Source organism: Musa acuminata, chromosome BXJ1-9, assembly GCF_036884655.1.
Source record: "Musa acuminata AAA Group cultivar baxijiao chromosome BXJ1-9, Cavendish_Baxijiao_AAA, whole genome shotgun sequence".
NCBI classification, from domain to species: Eukaryota; Viridiplantae; Streptophyta; class Magnoliopsida; order Zingiberales; family Musaceae; genus Musa; species Musa acuminata.
In genome coordinates this window covers 13,027,305-13,049,296 of record NC_088335.1, presented here as the reverse complement: position 1 = coordinate 13,049,296, position 21,992 = coordinate 13,027,305, and the positions used below count along the sequence as shown (strand labels likewise).

Below are 21,992 nucleotides of genomic sequence, written 5' to 3'. Positions count from 1 at the left end.
ATCAAATCGAAATTGTCGTTTTCGGTTCCAAGGGTGGAATTGAGTTGTTGATTTGGAGCTGTTAACATTGTGGAATCAATCCGAACGATGCTCATCCCTACATGAGACAGTATCACTGAGCTGTTGATTTGGAGCTGTTAACATTGTGGAATCAATCCGAACGATGCTCATCCCTACTAGAGACAGTATCACTGAGCTGTTGATTTGGAGCTGTTAACATTGTGGAATCAATCCGAACGATGCTCATCCCTACTAGAGACAGTATCACTGAGCTGTTGATTTGGAGCTGTTAACATTGTCGAATCAATCCGAACGATGCTCATCACTACTTGAGACAGTATCACATGGCGTATACTGTCCGGACAGATCGACTCGGTGAATACTGCCCTTATCATACCATATCAGAAAATATTGCAAACCTTATACGTAAAACAGTCGATAGTTTCGAGCTATTGAGAGTTACATAATTTGTTCGTTTTACAATGTTAGACTGACCCACACATTTCAAACATTACATCACGGGAAACAGATCGTCGCTACACATTGCAGGGATTTGACGTGATACACACAAATCCGAGAGCTTGACGAAAGGAACAAAAGAAAATAAATAATACACTCCTGGGATTTTGAACAAACAAATCCGGATTAGTAGAATGAATGGAATAAAAAAATGGAGCACAGCATTAGATGCAGCAGAATCATGTCAGGCTAAATAGATATCTTAAATGTGGTGCTTTTTGGCTGGAATTGTTAGAAGGTACTGCTGCTTTCACTGACCGAAACGGTGGAACTCTCTGATTTCACCATATGGGCACCGTTGTTGATATCCAATCCCTGAAGCCTTCCAAGAGGATGTTGCTGCATCACTTGGGGAAGGTCATTGGGGTGACTAATCATGTGTTGGTTTAAGAGACCAGGCTGCAAATGCTGGAACTGGGGCTGAAACTGGATTGCTTGAAGGTGGATCGGCTGTTGCTGTGGAAGTGTGAAGAACGATGAGCTATACGGTGCGCTATGCTGTCCAATGTTGCAAGATTCATCAGGTTTTGATACTTCACCCGTCGCAATCTTTAGTCTTTGGACTTCCTGCTTTAGTGCCTCACTCAGCGCTGCAAGAATGTAGAAGTGTTCATCATCAAGTATGCTCTATTCTCAAAAACGTGCTAATAAATTGCATATGGTTCCTGATGTTGCTTTCATTCAACGCATCTAACTCAATTTCATCCAAGGAAACAAAGGAGAACTGCCCATTTTGACTGACATATCCTTGGTTTACTACAGAAGGCAATGTAAGTGACAAACTCTAGCAAGCACAAGTAGATACCTCTGCTATAACCATAGTATAAAGCTAACCATAGTGTGCTACAGTAGATATGACAACAAAGACAGTAATCATCTTTTCAGCTGCTGAGTAATAAAGACATGATAACTCTACCATTGCATTTAAGGCAAATAAATAATTGAAGTGCTCACCATCACGTAATTGTGCTTGTAGTTCCATTGCTTGTAACTGTAGCTTAAGCTCAGTGTTTTCTGCAGAGAGTCCAGCCGTGTCTCTCTGAAAAAAGAAAGCAACCGGGAAGGTTCACATTTACAACTAGCATCAGAATTAAATAACTCTCAAGGACGAAACGTGAGATCATCAGTAATGAAGCATATAATACTTTCAGGAATCACCCTAAATAGATTAATGATAATTTTTAAAGTACAATTATGCATCATAATTTACAAGAATGTCATCAAAACAAGGATTTGATGTGATAAACTCCAACTCGAGATGAAAAGCATAAATTTAAACACCCTTAGTCTTTATAACTACTATAGTGTCAAACATCAAGGTGAAAGAATACAACTATGGCAGGGCAGAAAAGTGGTTCAGATATCTGACGGTCAGATTAAGGCATGATCTAAAAGAATACCATCAGGTTTGATGGTTGTTTGAATTAAAAAATAACAGCTTATTTCCCTAAGATATGAACATAGAAAATCGAGTTGCTACCAGACAGGACAGCTGGAACAAGTCATACCGCTAAGGACAAAAAAGTGGCAAGATGAAAAAGGTCATTGTCTACTAGTACAGATCTCGAAAGGGGAGAAAGAAACTTCTCACTCGACCAAAGGAAAATTAATTCATTCATCAATTACCACCAGAGTCTAATTTCTCTGAGACTTATAATGCTCCTTTATATAGGCTGAACATCTCTTTCTAAACCACAGTTGGGTACCTAGAGACAAATGAAGACAAAAAAATCTGATTAGTACAGACCTGAAGTAGAGTAAGTTGTGCAGAGAGGGTTGTAGCTTCAGTTTGGAGGGTCTTAACTTTCCTCTCAAGTTCTGATATATAATAAGCCTTTCTTTCTTTGGATCGAGCTGCAGATTGCCGATTAGCTAGAATTCTGCATAGATGGCATAGCAAATTACACAGAAATTTCCAAAACCATGCAACATAAAATTGAAAATAATACAAAGCTTAAAGAATACCATGATTTACATGAGAAGCTTCCCTGATGTTGACTAAAAAGTTGGAACTGAATAGTGTTACTGGTAAACTGATAACTTTAAGTGAATATTTTTTGGTAAAAAAGTTCATGTATGCGGTCGCAGAGATATCAAATGATCTAACTTAGAAGCAAGGTCTCAAATCTCGATCGTCCTTGTCGATGGGGACTGGTATTTAACCGTCCAAGCAAGTGCCATTACCAAAACATATAGCTCAACACCGACACAGTACCGTTCGTTTTTATTTTGTATTTTTATATATAATTATACCGAGTAGTACATGTTGGTATACATACAGCTATGAATGCCATTATTGTGCCAATTCAGTAGGTTATAAACTTGTATTAAACTGAGATTTAAAGACTTAGAAGACGAATTACGACTTGGATGCTTATTTGAATAATCTGACAATGCAGCATATATTATAATAATTTGAAAAGCAAAGCAAATGCTTCTTTCTAGAATCGATTATGCATGACTTTTCTTAATTTCTTGCCCTTACAATCATATCTGATGCAACTCTTATCTTAATTAATTCTAAATAAGCAAATATTATGTTATTAATTAAACATGCCCATATAGCAAGTACTTGAATGGGTAGATGCAGAAGAATATCTAATGAAAAAGGGCAGGCATAAAAAATTAGAGACAGCCAGTTGCAGTGGCAACACATTGCTCATTATTTTTCGCAAGGGACTACGTCAGAGGCATCCAGTAGTGGCGGCAAAATTTTGCTCATAATTTTTGCAAAGGACCACCCCTAAGTATGTATGTCCATTTTGTTTTGGTATGTGTTGCTGTCTTGCAGTCATAGTCAAAAAGGGAAAACAAAAGTAGGACAATGACAAAGTGGCAAGAGCCACATCGATAAGAACATAATACAACACAGCTCTATCATTAATAAACTCTCAAGTTTATGTCAAAATAGCATGAATCAATGTCAAAATCACATGAGATTCCAACATTAACCGCTGCAAAGATAGGAAAAAGTTATCAAGTTTAAATCTGAAACACAAAAGAAGTGGAGTTACATATGGGTTAGATCTCATTCAATCCTAAAGGTTGTGTGCATCTGTTGAATCATATAGAACTGCACACACAAACAATCTGGGTTGCGAGAGAATATTGCCTGTACTAAACAACTCGATCCTGCAAGACATATGTTCTAGCAATAAATGTCGTTTGATTCTAGGAAACATGATCTTGGATGATCCAGTAATGGAGGATGCCTATAGTAAAGAACAAAGCTAAATTCTAATAAAAATAGGTTGGGCCATTAGATCATCCACCTTTGTCAAAAGCCAACCATCCTATTAGCCAATAACTAGTACAATCTTTGCGATGTAAAAGGAGTCTAATACCTCCAACACCTGTATTTTATTTCATTACTTTTATCAAACCAAATTAACTTTTGGTTAGCATCGCCCAGCCCACAACTGTGTTTCTTTTGACTTTTGGTCAAACTTTAAAAGATCATATAAACAGAAAGCAAAGAATCTAGACTTAAGATGATCTATGCATCAGATAAGAGGTATGCATGGCCATGCAATATCATTGACAACCGAGACCCAAATCGTTGGTTGGGTCAAAGAAAAACTGAACTTGTTAGTTCATTTCAATGACTTTTGGGTCAAAGAAAAATTAAATCTGATTACAAAGTACTCGTCTCAAATCTTGTCCAATTTGCTTTTAGGGTGCCTATTAAACATCGAACAAGGTCAATAACCAATTATAAACAGAACTTCTGGCATGGTGAACTACTACCTGAGCTCTCGAATCATTTCTAAGATCCCAAATTTTCATTTTTATGGTCAAATTGTAAGGAAGAATTTTCCATCACTCAAATGCTTGATTCACTTATCACCTTACAAACTGCACATTTGCAGAGAAGGAACTGAGCACTTTTAAACACAATCCTACCTTACGCCTCACTGCAAATGCCATCTAAATATTCAAAAGTAATAGTTCTTTTCTTTGTAGTACTTCATAGAAGACAACATGATATCAATCGAATCAAGAATGCTGATGGAAGTTCAAAGAGTCAACAATTAAGGTCAAATTAAACCAAGCAAAATGCCAATAATACTGCAGAGGATTCACCTTTTGGCCCGCTTAGGGTCAATGACGGCCAGCTCCGCAAGCTGCTCCGGCGTCATCGCCTTCTTTGTTTCCATCACCTCTCCCGACAGCCCTTCCCTCCTCATCGTCGCCGAAGACGTCATTGACGACCCGTCCACCGAAACGCTATGTCGATGTCTGGGCTTCGCCTCCTCGGCGCACCCAGAGCTCTCCGCCGTCCGATCCGTGCAGTCCCCGTCGCCCTCCGACCCGGATCCGCTCGCCTCGAGCTTGCACCCGATCTTGTCGATGTCCATGAAAGTGCAGAAGAGGTCGTCCTCGGAGCCGATCTCGTCGACCGGAACGGCGCCGCGGAGGTCGAGGTCGTCCGGAAGGCGGAATGCGAGTTCAGATCTGGCCCGGCGGTGGTGGGGAACGGGGAACATGGATGGGGGAGCTCCGGCGGCCTCCGCCGGAAGCGGCGCCGGTGCTACCGGGGACTCATTGGAGGGGAGATTGCGGTGGTCGGGGATAGGGTTGGGAGAGGGTGGCGGATCGGGGCCCCTCGCTTGCATCTCCGGCTTCCTCTTCATCCCGCATTCCCATGAGCACGAACCAAAAGAAATGCTCCGATGATGGATGGAGAGAGAGAGAGAGAGAGGATTTGTCATTACGTGAGTTGCTAGAAACAAATCTTGTGGTTTTGGAAAGTGTTTTCTTGTTTCTCGAATTCGTTTTTGCTGCTTTCGAAACCAAATTTTAGAATCAAAGATGGGAAATATTTCCAGCAACATCTTACAAGGGCGGTGCGGCTTCCATCACCCGTGCAACCTTTCCGTGGTATGTGGTCAAAGAGATCGATCATTGAGAAAATGATTATGAAGTAATTAAAAAAAAAAAAATATATATATATATATATATATATGCATATATTATATCAATTACAAAAAGTTGTGTATGATAAAATTCATATATATATATTTTTCTAAAAATATCATCTAACTTAATCAATAAATAATTTTATCTTTAATAATAATAATAATAAGGTCTTGAATATCATCTACACTAATTATTATTAAAAACAATAACTTGAAACAATTTTAATTTAATACTATTTTTACCGTACTCTTAGTAGAACAAGTGCACGATATCATGTTGCGCGAAAGAATCAATGTGATGCACAAGACAAGTCAACAACAGATCTGAGACCTCAACCTCCATGACGCTTTGAGTTCTCCTGCCATCAAAGGGGAAACCCATGAGGACTGGGTGAGCGCATGAAGCTCACAACGGAGGAGTCATGGCTGATGCCGAAGCGGCCGGGAGTAGCAGCAGCTGGCGGCCTCGGCGTCGCGGCCACAGAAGGGCTTCCTGATCTCGACGCGTGCAGTAGTCTCGGGCCCACCGCCGACACCGCCTGGCTCCGATATCGCCTCTCGCCGCTCCTCCTCGGCCCCTTCTCCGCCCACTTGAGCTCTTGGAGCTTCACTCTGCTCGGGTATCGCCAGCAACACCATGCATGCCCTGCCCTCTTGATGTACCTGTCCAAGTTTACAGACAAAGACACGGGCTGAAGTAGATCATCTCCGTGAGCAAGATGCTGCAGTGTAGCTGAAGCATTACAGTAAAGATGAGAGGAGAGGAAGAAAGCAGCAGCACAAGGATCTCATTAGCTTGAATGCTTTAGGGTCATACTGATGAGATCTTCATGAGCTAAAGTTAGATAGTGTTGAAGCAATTCTACTTTAATTTTGATAATAAAAAAAAAAGAATTAATAATTTAATGGTCCAAATGATTGCAATATTAAATCATCCATTAAACCAAATAAGATGATCGAGTGGTCAATTAATTCATCAAAATTCAAACTTGAATAGAAAATTTTTGGAGTTTTCTTTCTCAAATCCAAACAGATTTATTTACCTTTGGCTGAATCTTCTTCCGAGGCACTCCACACATTTCCTTCCTTCAGACATGTCTCCCATCCCAATGCCGACACAGTCCCTGCAATACACTCTTCCACAAACCTGCAAAAAGCAAAAGAAGGTCTCTGACACAGGCTTCTGCCATTAAACATACGGAGGAGGAGGAGAAGAAGAACCTTATCCTTGTCAAACATGGCTACTTAGTTCTTTCCTCTACTAAATTAATTCATCTGGGAGAGTCGATGCTCAGCCATATGTACTCCAAATACAGAATCAGAAATTTGGAAGACATGATTAGAAATCTCAGTGCTTCTAGATTGCATGGCTTAGAATTCTAATTTGGACCTTTAATGGTTCAAATGACAGAAAAATAGTTATGATTTCAGTTTTTTTTTTCCCTCAATGGGACCTTCTATAATCAATATATCGTCTCATTTATTGATTAATCTTTTATAGATGCAATGACAGTGATGCAAAAACAATTAAGAGAATATCATAATCTATTTTTTTTATTTAAATCTTATCCAGACTATGCATTGAGAAAACCAAAGAAATCTGATTAAGATAAACTTATAAAGTTATTTTGATTTAAGTGAAGAAAAATCTGTCTTATCTCTAACAATATCATCACCTCAGTTCACTAGAGTCAGTGTTAAACAGCAAAATTATATATATATATATATAATATGGAGGAATAAATGGAAGAAGTGCACGCAGAAGGACGCCATTAATCCTCACCAAGCACCGATGCCGGAACACGTAGATGTAGACGCTGCACAGAGTACAAATATTTGAGTGAGGAATGCCGGGGCGCCTTCTTCTCCCTGTCTCTCCTCCCACTGCACTCGCCATGCTCACTACACTAACAGCGTCAGCTTGACCGGTCCCAGCCATCACAGCAGCAGAGCTAATGCCGTTCCTCGTCATGAAGCTGCCACGCGCGAGGCGTTCCCGGCGCAGCTCATGCTCCGCCGCGCTGTCGCTGCCGCTCTTCGTTCCCCGCAGGCCCTTGGCGAAGTCGAGACTCGGCGACTTGGTCACCGCCGCCTTTGGTTCCTCGTGGATCGGCGACATGGTGGCTTGGAAGCTGGTGAGGTCCTTGAAACTGAGGTCGACGGAGTCGTCCGGTACTCCGAGGTAAAGATTCTCCAGCTCTTGCCTCGCCCTCGCGAGGGTCGTCTTGTCTCCCATAGAGAGAGGAGCTATGCGTGGAAGAAGCCATGGGGGGGGCGTAATAAGAAGTAGGAGGAGGCGAGGAAGACGACAAGGAAACTTGCTGATTCTTCCAAGTTCTACATGAATATATGTGAAGCGAAAGTTTCGGAGACCGCGTTGCCGTCTAGTATTCTAATGTGTGTAGAAGATCATGTCATATATATGTACACGTTAGAGAAGCTTATTATTATTATTATTATTATTGGAGAAGCTTGGAAGCATCTTAGGGTGGAAATGATTGGATGACTCAGTTCATGAATCAATGAAAATGTTGTAGAAAGATACAATCTTGTCATCAATCCCGAAGTATTTCTGATGTTGATATTGCCAAGTGAATGAAAAGGTTATACAAAAAGCAGTCATAATATATAAATTTTGTAGATAATTTATTAATTGGTGCGACCCAAATTGACTAATCGATTCAGATCTAAATTTTAAAGAAAGTTTTTACGTGAAATTGCATGCAACTTCCGACGGGTCAACGACATTTTTCATTCAAGATTTCAGCCGGCCAGGCCTTAGTAAAATACAAGCTGTGTAGCTGTAATGGTTTTTGTTTGTTTATTTGATCCCATCCATGGAGGAGTAGGTGGTAGCTCCATAGGATCATTTTACTTACATATTTGAAAAGCAACGTAGCTTCACTTTATATTTAATTAAGAAAATAATATCTTTATTTAAAAGATTAGGCAAGGCTCTATTAAAATGAAAATATCTAAATTGGTTAATATATTATTACACAAAGTGATAGATCAGTTTTTCAAGATCATATGTTATTTAATGTAAAAAAATTAGTAAGAAAAATAAAATAATATTCTTGTTAATCTTTTTGACATACTGTCTCTACATATTCTTTATTAAGGCAAAGTGATTAAAGACTCTCTCTGGTATAATTTTCATTTTATCGAGAGGGTGCAACTCCCCATTTTGTCCGCATGTATGCTTAAAATCTGAAGTGTTTAACACTGCATTATTTCTTTCCTCAAACAAGAAATGGAAACAAAGGAATCAATGGTTGATGCATTTGATCACGATAAATGATATTTTCACTATGCAATCATACATCACTAGTAACAAACAGTATGGTATCCAACGGGTGTTGTTACAATCCTGCATCACACGGTACCAAACTGAAGCATCATTAGCCATTTGCGGATGTTATGCTTCAAATTGCTTAAGACAATAGAAGAACTACATTGCCAATCATATCCTGCAAATAATTTCATCAAGTAAACCTGAGACAAATGTTGAATCACTTACTGCAACTTTGGACAAATGCAAAATGATAATCAATTTTCAAACAAAAGATAAAATTGTTCATGTTCACATGTCAATCGGATGTTATTTGGACCAAACACCAGACTACCACCTGTGACCCAGGCGCAGAGAACTCATAAACGAGTCATCTGTCAAAATAGACAGCACTGCCCACAGTTTCCCATTATAGGATCCAATTGCAACACAGGTTCTACATCCTAACAATCATGGAAGAAATGAAAGAGATGCATCTTTATTTTAGATAAAACTTTGATTTGCTCCATATTAGAGCCGCAAGTTAATCGCAAGCTTCTGTTCCACACAGCAAGACAAAATTCACTTCTCTGGCTCAGGCTTTTCCAAAAACTGCTTCTTCAACCAATCAAAAGGCTGCAAAAATATTTTATAATCATTATCAAATAACAATTTTCATCAACAATAATAAAAAATATGTGAAAAAAATCCTTTTAGAAAAATATAAGTGAAGCAAGAACACAAAAAACACAACATGTCCAATATCTCACAAAGCAAAAACGATGAATGTCCTTGGGTCTAGCATGCTAGCAAATTTGTTCTTGTGTAGTATCCCTCCAAGGGTCCCACTTTAAATACTAGAGGCTCGATTGCAACACACGTTAAGTGAGAAATTTATAAAGATTGCCAAAAATAAACAGTTACAAATCATAGGGGAATGCCACATGTTGACCCTTTTCTATACTCTAGATGTTGGAGCAAGCATCACATATTGGATTACCTTTTCCCAGTCACTTTTGGATCCCTAGTGTGTACTAGGCTGATAAGTTATTTAGTATAGTTTCTAAGTTGTTGCCCTAATGCTCATCACCAACACCCAAAAATCGAGAGAATATAGCATATACTCTGACAAAAAAATTAAACGACCTCTTCATCTTCATATTATCAGATAGTTTACACCTTAAGTATGTTTAAAAAGTAAGAAAATATGGAAATGGACACACGTAAATGATGGTCACACACTTATGTAACCCTGTTTAACAAGGATACAAGAATGAATTCAAGAAAAAATCTGACAAAATTTCAATTTTACCAGAAAGGCTCAGCAATAATGTCTCCAGTAAAACAAAAAGATCAAAGAATATGATTCAATTAAGGAAATCCAAGAAGTAGATGGAAATGAAAGTATTTGTTTTGGTCCCACAAATACTAAATAAGTGTTAAAAATATCTCTTAGTCCCTTGATGTCTAGTAAACTAACTTCTAACTGTGTAATCATTAGTTTAAAACTGTAACTAGTCAATCAGATTGAACTATTGAAACCAATTCTGACAATGGATCAAAATTTTTGAAACCTGAAAGTGGATAATACCATATGATACTATTCAAAACTAGTGGAAGTTTTTACCAAATCCCAAAACTCAATGGCCCGCCAAATTTGATTAATTTTGACCAAAATAGATAAGCCCTGACTGTAATTTCAATCCCTGACGATGTGGGTGGGTTCAAATAGCTTACAAAACTATCTGCAGATGCCAGTTAGGTAAAACCTTACGATTGAGATACACTATGCTTGGATGGCTCAATGGGTTCCCTTAACAGGTTAGATTAGGTTTGAATCATGTTCTTGACTACACCAATTACTATCATTGCTGCAGTTAACCATATCGCAGCAACTGTTTTGAGGTGATCTTTCCAATTAGTACTTTGTTCCATTTGACCATGTTTCACCAGCAACTGAATCCAGGAAGACCACAATATAGATATGTTGGCATTCTCTATCCATGATTCCCTTAGAAGTATAATGCAGAAACCTCCAACAATCCTTTTCTATTTGAGTACTACTATAGGAAACTAATTTCATGATCTTAGGATGACTCACGGGACAATAGTCATAGATTGAATGAGGGTTTGAAAGGAAGCATCCAACCGACCTAATGTACAAAGTACAAACTGAAGAAACTAACGACCTATAAAACAAGCAGCGGAATACTCTATGTTTAGGGATCAAATAAGTTCATGTTCTAATTTCAAGTGACCGAATCCATTTCTTCAACGCACATGTAAAGCTGGGCAAGCATACACAGACAAATGTTTGTCAGGAAGGTAAATCAGATGTCAGAAAAACACATGTATGCTTTTCCAACTATACATTGTAGATGCAAGTTTAGCATTTTATCCCTTGAAGCAAAAGCCTCACCAGGCTACGGTTATACTGAACCTAAAATATCCACAGATTCATCATCCTTAACCAAAATTATTATAAACATTAATTGAGGAAATTTAAGAGAACAAGAATTTGAGTAAAACAACAAATCGCAGTGTAATACTTCTTCGCAGTCTACAACGAATGCCAAATTAGAAACAACAAGCCGTCAGCGAATGACCAAATCGTCAAATACCAAGATATCAAAGACGACAGAATCGCCATTAGACACGATCCCAAGGCACCGAGGCTTGATACAGGATCTGATTTTAATTGATACGAAAGGAACGAAATCCGAAAAAAAATAATCAGAGGAGCAAATGTGACTTGGATCTACGATTTGTAATCGACAGGTGTGAATAGGGATTGATTAAGGGATCCGCGTTGTACCTGGATGAGCCAGAGGGCACCGGTGGCGGCGGCGACGCCCCAGGTGGCGGCAGCGGCGATGTCCGTCGACTGGGGGCGGAGGCGCGGCCGCAGGAACGTGAAAAGTCCCGACCCCGTCGCCATCTCCTCACGATCCCAAATCTAATCGGCGGAAGACGAGAAAGAAGGGCGAGACGGCTTTAGGGATGAATTGGGGATACAACTAGGAAGCATCATTTATATATTGGCCCCTTCGCTTTGGTATAATTACCGATAAATTCCTCACCATATTATATTTTTATATATAATCCCCTTATATTTATTAAATATGCAGTGTCAACAGAAAACAAATATTGAAGCAATTTGAAATCTTTTTTATCATAGCTAATTCCTAATTAAAATAAATATTTATATATTTAAGAAAAAAATATAATCTGAAAAATAAAAATAAGTAATAATTTTTTTTATAAATAGGGATTAATAATAATATTGAAAATACATGTTTTTAATGGACAAGGTTTCGATGCAATCAAATATCATGATGATGGTTAGAGGAATTTAAATGTCTTACCTTTTTTATCTTCTTTCTGTTCTTTGTGTCAAATTATATATATATATATATATATATATATATATATATATATATATATATATATATATATATATATATATATATCGAAATTAAATGATTTTTATACATATCTATTTAAATTTAAGATACATATATAGATTCATGTAAAATTTAAAAATCAGCATATATGTTATAACAATTAATCTTCATCAGTTAATTATCATCCTGAAACTCTAAATGATATTAGTAATATTTAAATTTGAAGTATGAGTAAATATCCATATTCCTTCCGGATCAAACTAACAATTTATGTCACATCCCATATTTATAAAAAGAATAATAATTTAATATTTTATTATCAATAATTTAGATAATAAACTTTCTCTTTTATTTTTTTAAATTTAAATCATTATCTTTATAATAATAAATATTTTATTAATTAAAATATTGATCACATCTTCTTGGTAGGATCATAAGTCTCATCCACCCAAACTTTAAATCTATTACAAAGTAGTAGATTACTCTGAAAATAAATTTAAGATAAAATATATTAATAACCACACATGTGGATAGGAATGTCAAAAAAATCATAAAAATAATCTTCAATATTCATATAATATAAATAAATATCAATAATTTAATAAAATAATAATAATATATTGATTTATCATAAAACGTATGCACTAGAAAAACGATAATAATTTCTTACATAATAAATAAAATCATGTATCGATCACATACAACAAATACATAATAACTAGATAACAAAGACATACATCACACCTGGTGCACCCTCCCTACAGCCGATAGAGAGACATATTCGACAAGATAGATTCCTCCCAATAGCGGATGGAGATAAATCCATATCGCACTTCCAATAGTGGATGGAGTGGTATCCCTCACCTGCTCAAGTGGGGACACGTTCCTCCCAACAGTAGATGGAGGAACTGTTGAATCTCGTATTTTGATGATGAAACTATTTGATATATGTTTATGATTTAATTTGCGTTTTGAGTGACGCAGGATGCTTCGATCAGGATGAGACAATTAAAGCAGGAAAATCATGTTGTGCCGGAGGAACATGTCAGAAGATTGGACGTCGGGCCGGTGGATCGGTCGACGTATCGACAGAAGGCTTCGAGCCGTGGACTCGGGCATCGGGCCAAGAAGAGCGGGTATTGTGCCAAGGATATCGGAGTTGCGGAGTCAACTGGCCGATTGGGCAATAGGCTGCAGGAAAGGACGATGCGCCAAAGAATCGGACGAAGCGTCGAGGGACCAATGACATGCCGGACAACTTGGTTAATTACTTAGGATTAATTGTCTCGATCGAAGTTTTTGTTTTGAGTGTGCAGGATTAACTACGATGGAAGAAAGACATGCAGCAGGAGTTGCGCCGAAGTCATGACAATGATCACGTTGGGAGTTCGAGAGCTCGACGGAAGTTCGGACGGTTGTCGGAGGTTCTGCGGGAACAAATCCGAGAAGTCTAGAAGCTTGCCAAAGGAGCTTGTCGGAACTTGCCATGTGGATCGTCGTAAGTCCAGGAGTTTGCCGGAAGTCCACAAGAGCATCACCGAGGGTTCGTCGGATGATCGACGGAAGTTCGCCGGAAACTCATCGGAAGAAGCGATTGACGCACCGGAGCAAGCTGCAGAATATGTCTTAGGAAATAATCGTAGTTAGCACTTTGATTAAGTTAGAAATGGGAGGTGATCCCATTAGCTTAATCCTGGGGCAATTGGGCCCCTGAAGAACTCAAATTGGGTCGAATGGTTCAACCCATTCGGACCCAGGTTGCTGTGAGAGGTGCAACCGCCTAGGCAGGGAGGTAGCACCGCCCAGGCTATGTCTCCCAGCGAGACTGGGAGGTGCAACCGCCCCAGCTAAGAGGTGCAACCGCCCAGGGCTCAGTCTTCGAGCGAGACTGGGCGGTGCAACCTCCTCTGTCAGGAGGTAGCACCGCTAGAGCTCAAGTTTCAAGCTCTGCCAGGCGGTGCAACCTCTCCAGTCAGGCGGTGCAACCGCCCGAGCTCAGTCTTCGAGCTCTGGCAGAGAGGTGTAACCGCCCCTGACAGAGGTGGCACCGCCCAGAGGCTCAGTCTTCGAGCTATGCCAGGCGGTGCAACCTCTCCAGTCAGGAGGTGCAACCGCCTGATCCCGGAATTCCGGGATTTGATCGTTTTGAGCTCCAAATTTGAACTGGGTTGGGGCCTATAAATACCCTACCCATTCAGCACTGAAAGCACAGAACACACACTCGAAATCTTGCTATCTTTCTGTATTTCTTAGAGCTCAAAACTGCTAGTTCTCCTCTTTCTATTCTTCAAGTTTGAGTTGTAAAGAGAGGAGAGAAAACTTCTGTAAGGGTTGTCTCCTAAGCCCGTCAAAAGGAGTGAATCTGTAAGAGGGTGGTTGGCCTTCGCCTATTGAAGGAAGGCCTCTAGTTGAAGTCGGTAACCTCATCGGTGGAGGAAGCCAAAAGTGGAGTAGGTCAAGACTGACCGAACCACTCTAAATCTCTGGTTTGCATTTATTTTGAGCACTTTATCATTACTGCAAACCTCCTACATAGCTACTGCTCTCTGCGCTCTTACGAACAAGTTTCTAAGTTCTGATCTTTCCGAATCTGCATTCAGACGTAAATCGGTGTTTTCGTACGATCTTTACTTTGCAGTTTACATTTACGTTTTGATTCTATTTATAACTGCAAACTGTCTTCTACGATTTTACGAACGAGTTTCTTTGCAGTTTACGTTTACGTTTTGGACTCCATTTACAATCTGCCCTTAGACGCAAACTGCGCTCAGACGCAAACTGCGCTTAGACGCAAACTGCGCTTAGACGCAATCTGAGCTTAGACGCAAACTGCGCTTAGATGCAAACTGCGCTTAGACGCAATCTGCATTTAGACGCAAACTGCATTTAGACGCAACCTGCGTAAACTGCGCTTAGACGCAAACTGTGTTTAGACGTAAACTGCACTTAATCATAAGTAATCTTAGAATCGGCTTTTGCATCGAAATAGTTCTTATCGAACAAACGCAGCTTTCATTTTTAATCGCTGAAAGATTTCCGCTGCACTAATTCACCCCCCCCCCCCCCCCCCCCCCCCCTCTTAGTGCTCTCGATCCTAACAGGAACCGCCTAACCATCACGTATGATGGTCCTCTAATCCCCGAAGAGAATCGTCATACCTGCCCTCGACAGGAATACATAAACATTCATGATCATTCATTTACACTCATAGAGATCATACTTGATGTAAATATGCTAGATTATGTTCATTGGTGGCTCTACACTGTGATGGGCCCGTAGCTCCTTTCACAGGTTGCACTTCTAATGTGAACTACCAGTCATATCTACTACATAATCGTATCAATATCATAAAATTAAGAAAATAAAGAACCAATAATTATTTTCAAATGACATCTTCACATAAAGCTTTTAAATTAATCAAATCATAAATGCATGGAACATCAATCTCTCAATAGTCCTCAATCAACTAAAACTCTAATTGGAATAGCTCAATTGACTTAAACTAAACTCAATTTGATTATGATATAATGGAACAAACCTCAAATCCTTATAAAACTAGTCTGGAATCACCTAGACTGGTTTAATCTAGATTTGATTGATCTTGATTAGATTAAGTAGGTTTGAACTAGTCAAGTTAATCTAGAACCACCCTAAACTGACTTTAATCGATCAAACCTGTCTGATTTAATCAATTAACGAGCTCAAACCAATAGAGAGAGAGAGAGGAAATTGGACTATGTCATATAGTGCTAGCCCAAATCGAACCAACCCACCTAAGTCTTAGACGGGTCACATACGTTACATATGTCTATTCCAAGTAATAGGTTGAGTTGAAGTATAACGGGCTAGATAGAGGAGCAATGATATGTCTAATACCAACGATATGTTTAATACCAATTGAGCTAGATAGGTTGAGTTGACCTAGTTGGGCAGGCTTAACTTCATAGACTAAGCTAAGCCTTATTCAAGTTGAGTTGAGCCTTACCACTAAACTAGGTCATGCTTGGCTCCTGAGTTGGTCGTACATAGACACATGAGTTGGGGTTATATTTGACCATATGGATTGGGTCGTACCTAGCCGCATGAGTTGGGACATATATAGCCACACGGACTGGATCATACCTGGTCACATGGATTTGGTCGTACCTTATCACATGGGTTAGCTCCTACCTGGCCACATGGGCTGGGTCATGCCTAGATACATGGGCTAGACTGTATATGACTACATGGGCTAGGTCGTACATGATCACATGGGCTGAGTCGATTTGGTATAATAGATCAACCTGACTCAAGTCAACCCCAATTAAACTCTACTTAAAATAATTAAAGAATGACTCAAATCCATTAATTAAAACTTTAAATTGAAGATCTTAAGTTTAAAACTAATTACATTATATAAATTCACACATACTTCTAAAAAACATAGATATATATAATTAAATAAATTAAAACTATTATGCTAATCCAAAAATAAGAATTTTAATTGTAATCACATCAAATATTTAAGTTAGGAATTGATTTTCTTTCCTTACTTGTTATTATAATTTAAGGAAATCTTAATCTACTTCCTTGTTTGTTGATATGAATTAAAGAAATAACTAGTAAATATTTCAAATATGATGATATCATATTTGTTAGTATATTAAATGGAAATAATTTATATTAAATAAATATAAAAATTAAAATGAATCTCCTTTAATAGAGGCTCACCTCCTCCTATTTAAAGGGAGGCATTTCTCTCCTTCGTTCCTCACCTAGTCGAGCTTGACAGCGGGAGAAACGAGGAGTTACACCTTGTTGACAAGAGGTAGGTTTCTTTACCTTTCTTAAATTTAAAAGTTTTAGCTTTTATTTTGATTCTTTAAATGTTGAAAGTTTTATAGTTTGAAAAATATGTATCAATTTTTTAAATGTCAAAATTTTTGCATTAAAGTAATTAGTTAAAGTTTTCATAATATTCTTTGACCCATGATTAAGGTTTTTATTGTAGAGTTAAATATGTTAAAAATATATTTGTTTTATATGATATTTCCTGTATTACAGTTTATCTTTAATCTTATCTGGATTAAAATCTTGTTAGATTAGAATATGTTATCTAAAATCTTTTTTGATATTCTTTGATCTAAAATTTAAAATATGTTATTATGAATGATTTAAAATATAACTAGAATATGTTGAAATTTTATATGTGTTGAAAACATGATTTTTATTTGAATTTAGAAGGCTATTTTCTTGTATTAAAAACTTATCTCCCAATTTCTCTTTTAATGTCTTATGATTTCTAGTCAAATTTAGAATGTTATTTCCTTGTATTAAAGCTTTTCTCCTCATCTATCTTTTAATGCATTATTATGTTTTTATTTATATTGTTAATGGGTATATGCTATGATATGAAATTGGATATTAATTGGAATAAAATTGCTCACAGGCCAAGCCCAACCCACGGGTCAGGCCTTGACCCATAAGCTACCCCATCCCAACCATTATGGGCGGTCACATGCGACGCACATAACTAGTCCATGGGCCAGGGCTGAGCCAATTTTGTGTAATGCATGCTCAATCATGTATAACACACATGACCGGACTAGCTCAATCTAACCCAATATTATTGTTGAACTTGAGCCCAAATATTGATTGAACTAAACTAGACTTGATTAGTCTAGATCAATTCATAGTGATTCCGAATTGATTGACTTATTCAAGTTAGTTTAACCTAAATTGAACTTAATCTAGTCTAAATTATACTAGTCTAGGGTGGTTTCAGACCAGTTAAATAAGGATTAGAGATCAATTCAGTTAGGCTCTAGTAAATCGAGTTCAATTGAATCGATTAAACTAGAGTTCAAGTCAATTGAGGGCTAATTTATATTATTTGATATTGATGATATTTGAAAGAGACATTTTAAATATGTTATTTCATCCCGAAATGGAGATGACCAGTGTGAGATTATATTATTTTCCTGCCGAGAGCAGGTAGGGTGATTCCCTTCGGGGATTAGCGGGCCGTCAGACGTGGCAGTTGGACGGTTCCTCCATCCGCTGTTGGGAGGAACGTGTCCCTACTTTGGCGGGTGTGGGATACCACTCCATCCGCTGTTGGGAGTGCGATATGAGTTTGCCTCCATCCGTTGTTGGGAGAATACAAACTCATCCCGTAGGATAAAGCCTCTCCATCCGCTGTTGGGGGAGTGCTCCTTCGGGTATTTGATATACGCCAATGGGATGATTAATTGAATTTTGATCATATATACATTTTGAGTTGACTTTTGGGGTTCCAACTCAGCGTTGCTAAATTTTTTTAAAAAAAGTGCCTTTCACTTCTTTCATTTTAGAAGGGAAGGCAGACACTTGGTGGACCTCAAAAAGGAGGATGTTAGAGGCGGGAGGTAATGTGATAACTTGGGAGCAGTTTAAAGATGCATTTTATGAGCAGTTCTTTCCTGATTCAGTTCGCTTTGAGAAATAACAAGAGTTCCTTAGCATCCACCAAGGAAATAGAACTGTAATGAAATATGATCATCATTTTACTGAGTTGGCTTACTTCTCTCCACACATTGCTTTTAATAAAAGTCAAATAGCTCGTCATTTTGAGAGGGGACTTCGATCATCAATTAGAAAGTCTGTTGCAGTACTAATTTTACCAACATATGCTGAAGTATTAAATCGAGCTTTAGTGGTAGAGAAATTGGATAATGAATTACAACAAGCAAAGGATCGAAAGCGACCTTTTAGTGCTACACCATTTACGTATGGGAGATCGCATTCTAGACCCTCAAAGAAAGAAAAAGGCAAACAATTTGGGTATCAACAAGCAGGAGCTCCTAATAATCAAGTTGTTATAAGATGTTATTTCTGTGGGAAGATAGATCATGTTTCCACCTCATGCCCCATGGGACAACGCGTATGTTTTTATTATCAAGAACCGGGGCACATGTCGAAGGATTGCCCACAGAATTAACATCAACGCTGAGCTCCACCCTAAACAACTAGACAACAACAGCTACGACCCAGAGAGGAAGGACAGGCAAGAGTCTACGCACTGACTCATCAAGATGCTGAAGCCTCGGGATCTATTATTAAAGGTATCATCACACTATGTGGTATGCCAGCATATGTGCTTATTGATTCTGGTTCTACACATTCTTTTATATCACCCTATTTTGCTATGAAACTGCATAAGAATCGTGAGACAATGAATAATGCATTAATGGTAGTAACACTAGTTGGAAACTCTTTGATAGTTGATCAGATATATAGAAACTGTGTTATTACTATTGAAAGTCATAATTTTCTAGTAGATCTTATTCTACTAGAATTTCAAGATTTCGATGTTATCTTGGGTATGGACTAGCTTTCAGCATACCATGCAAGTGTCGATTGTTTTCGGAAGACTGTTACTTTCTCACCTCTAGATCAACCACCTTTCAAGTTCATTGGGATTCAAGAAAAGTTCCCTTCTATTATTTCAGCTTTGAGTGCTACCCAACTATTACTCAAAGGATGTCAGGGATACTTGGCCTTTATTTCTGGAGGAGAATCTAAGAAGCCAGTATTAAAGGACATCCCCATTTTACGGGATTTTCCAGATATTTTTCCTGAAAATCTACTTGCACTACCACCAAATAGACAGATTGAATTTATAATCGATCTTCTACCTGGTATTGCACCTATTTCTAAACCTCAGTATAGAATAACACCAATTGAGTTGGAGGAGTTAAAGAAACAGATCCAAGAGCTTTTGGATAAGGGTTTTATTCGACCCAGTGTATCACCTTGGGGTGCCCCTGTCCTATTTGTGAAGAAGAAAGATGGATCTATGCGACTATGCATCGATTATAGACAGCTCAACCAAGTGACCATAAAGAATAAATATCCTCTTCCACGAATAGATGACCTGTTTAATCAACTTCAAGGTACTCAAGTATACTCAAAGATTGATTTGAGATCCGGGTATCATCAACTGAAGATAAAGGAAGGAGACATATAGAAAACTGCCTTTAGAACAAGGTATGATCATTATGAATTCTTAGTAATGCCTTTTGGACTCACAAATGCACCAGCTGCTTTCATGGACCTCATGAATAGGGTGTTCCACCCTTATCTTGATAAATTTGTAATTGTGTTCATTGATGATATCTTGATCTACTCCAAAAGCATAGCAGAGCATGAACACCATCTTAAAACAGTTCTAGAAGTCTTAAGGCAAGAGAAACTATATGCCAAGTTAAGCAAGTGCAACTTCTGGCTCAATGAAATTATGTTTCTTGGTCATGTAATTTCGAGCGCTGGTATATCTGTTAACCCTCACAAGATTGAAGCTGTGATAAAATAGAAGCAACCTTCTAATGTTTTAGAGATTAGAAGCTTCTTGGGTTTGATTGGATACTATAGAAGATTCGTCGAAGGCTTTTCAAAAATAGTAGCACCATTGACCAAGTTGACACAAAAGAACATAAAATTCATGTGGGATGATAAATGTCAACAAAGTTTTCAAAAATTGAAGAAGAAATTAACTAGTGCTCCTATCTTGGTGATTCCTTTGGGGGGAGAAGGTTTTGTAGTGCATAGTGATGCCTCACTACAAGGGCTTGGTTGCGTTCTAATGCAAAACGAGAGGGTAGTTGCTTATGCATTGAGGCAATTAAAGCTCATGAAAAGAACTATCCTACTCATGACTTAGAGCTAGCAGCTATCATTTTTGCACTGAAAATTTGGAGGCATTATCTCTATGAACAGACTTTCGAAATCTTCACACAGAAATATTTAAATATGAGACAGAGAAGGTGGTTGGACTTTCTAAAGGATTATGATTTTAATATCAACTACCATCCTGGGAAAGCTAATGTAGTTGCTGATGCCTTAAGCAGAAATACCTATAGTCTTGTAGCCTATATGAATATTCAAAGGAATTCTATGATGACGGAGTTAGCAGACTTAAAACTTAAACTTTTATCGGAAACAAATAAAGGTTTTCTTGTATGTTTGATGGCACAATCATTTTTGGTGGAAAAGGTTAAAGAAGGTTAAAAAGAAGATACATATCTTCAAATGATAGTTAAGGAAATAGCTCAAGGTTCTAGACCTGAATTCCTCCAAGCCGAAGATAGTTCTATTACATTCCATGATCGACTTTGTGTTCCCGAAAACCATCCAGTAAAGATGCAATTATTAGAGGAGGCACATAGATCAAAATTTAACATCCATCCCGGGACTACTAAGATGTATCGAGATTTACACCAAAACTATTGGTGGCATGGTATGAAGAGAGATATAGCAGAGTTTGTTTCTAAATGTCTGATATGTCAATAGGTGAAGATAGAACATCGAGTACCTACGGGAAAGTTACAAAGGATTTTGATTCCTGAATGGAAGTGGGAGCAAGTCACTATGGATTTTGTGACAAGATTACCCAAGACTGTGAAAGGATATGACGGAATTTGGGTAATAGTAGACAGACTTACTAAATCTGCTCACTTCCTTCCTATTAACAAGAAGTATTCATTGGATAAACTAGCAAGCTTATATATTAAGGAAATTATTCGATATCATGGGGTGCCAGTTAGCATTATCTCAGATAGAGATCCAAGATTTACCTCTAAATTTTGGGGAAGTCTACAAAAATCTTTGGGCACGCAGTTAAAGTTTAGTACAGCATTTCACCCCCAAACTGATGGTCAATTTGAAAGGACAATACAAACTCTTGAAGATCTCTTAAGAGCGTGTGCTTTGGACTTTGGTGGGAGTTGGGATATGCACTTACATCAAATTGAGTTTTCTTATAATAATAGTTACCACTCTAGCATACAAATGGCTCCATTTGAAGCTCTTTATGGAAGAAAGTGCAGATCATCTGTATATTGGGATGAGGTAGGAGAACGG

At 38.1% G+C, this 21,992-nt stretch overlaps 2 protein-coding genes and 1 long non-coding RNA gene across 3 annotated transcripts; all 3 read right to left on the bottom strand.

Annotated features, from left to right (window-relative positions):
* Positions 1 to 420: 420 nt before the first annotated feature.
* Positions 421 to 5,222, bottom strand: LOC103973953 (transcription factor RF2b-like). Its single transcript, XM_009388657.3, has 4 exons — positions 4,603 to 5,222; positions 2,267 to 2,399; positions 1,474 to 1,558; positions 421 to 1,109 (listed from the first exon to the last, which is right to left on the bottom strand). Exons 1-4 carry the CDS (start codon positions 5,151 to 5,153, stop codon positions 751 to 753), a joined length of 1,128 nt encoding a protein of 375 aa, XP_009386932.2. The 5' UTR covers positions 5,154 to 5,222; the 3' UTR covers positions 421 to 750.
* A 486-nt stretch (positions 5,223 to 5,708) lies between these two features.
* Positions 5,709 to 7,674, bottom strand: LOC135594077 (extra-large guanine nucleotide-binding protein 2-like). Its single transcript, XM_065084500.1, has 3 exons — positions 7,222 to 7,674; positions 6,482 to 6,585; positions 5,709 to 6,101 (listed from the first exon to the last, which is right to left on the bottom strand). Exons 1-3 carry the CDS (start codon positions 7,672 to 7,674, stop codon positions 5,804 to 5,806), a joined length of 855 nt encoding a protein of 284 aa, XP_064940572.1. The 3' UTR covers positions 5,709 to 5,803.
* Positions 7,675 to 8,972: 1,298 nt separating this feature from the next.
* Positions 8,973 to 11,665, bottom strand: LOC135593315 (uncharacterized). The gene is made up of 2 exons (XR_010479528.1): positions 11,525 to 11,665; positions 8,973 to 9,345 (listed from the first exon to the last, which is right to left on the bottom strand). It is a non-coding gene; the product is annotated as an uncharacterized LOC135593315 (long non-coding RNA).
* Positions 11,666 to 21,992: the final 10,327 nt, after the last annotated feature.

What these genes read in the sequence shown, in the direction of transcription:
- LOC103973953 (XM_009388657.3), bottom strand. Translation starts at nt 5,153, where the DNA reads ATGAAGAGGAAGCCGGAGATGCAAGCGAGGGGCCCCGATCCGCCACCC. An exon ending in GACCCTAAGCGGGCCAAAAG is followed by an intron (nt 2,400 to 4,602) that starts GTGAATCCTCTG and finishes CCATCTATGCAG; the next exon opens with AATTCTAGCTAATCGGCAAT. An exon ending in ACAAGCACAATTACGTGATG is followed by an intron (nt 1,110 to 1,473) that starts GTGAGCACTTCA and finishes ACATTCTTGCAG; the next exon opens with CGCTGAGTGAGGCACTAAAG.
- LOC135594077 (XM_065084500.1), bottom strand. Translation starts at nt 7,674, where the DNA reads ATGGGAGACAAGACGACCCTCGCGAGGGCGAGGCAAGAGCTGGAGAAT. An exon ending in TGTTCCGGCATCGGTGCTTG is followed by an intron (nt 6,586 to 7,221) that starts GTGAGGATTAAT and finishes TGCTTTTTGCAG; the next exon opens with GTTTGTGGAAGAGTGTATTG. An exon ending in GGAAGAAGATTCAGCCAAAG is followed by an intron (nt 6,102 to 6,481) that starts GTAAATAAATCT and finishes AAACTTGGACAG; the next exon opens with GTACATCAAGAGGGCAGGGC.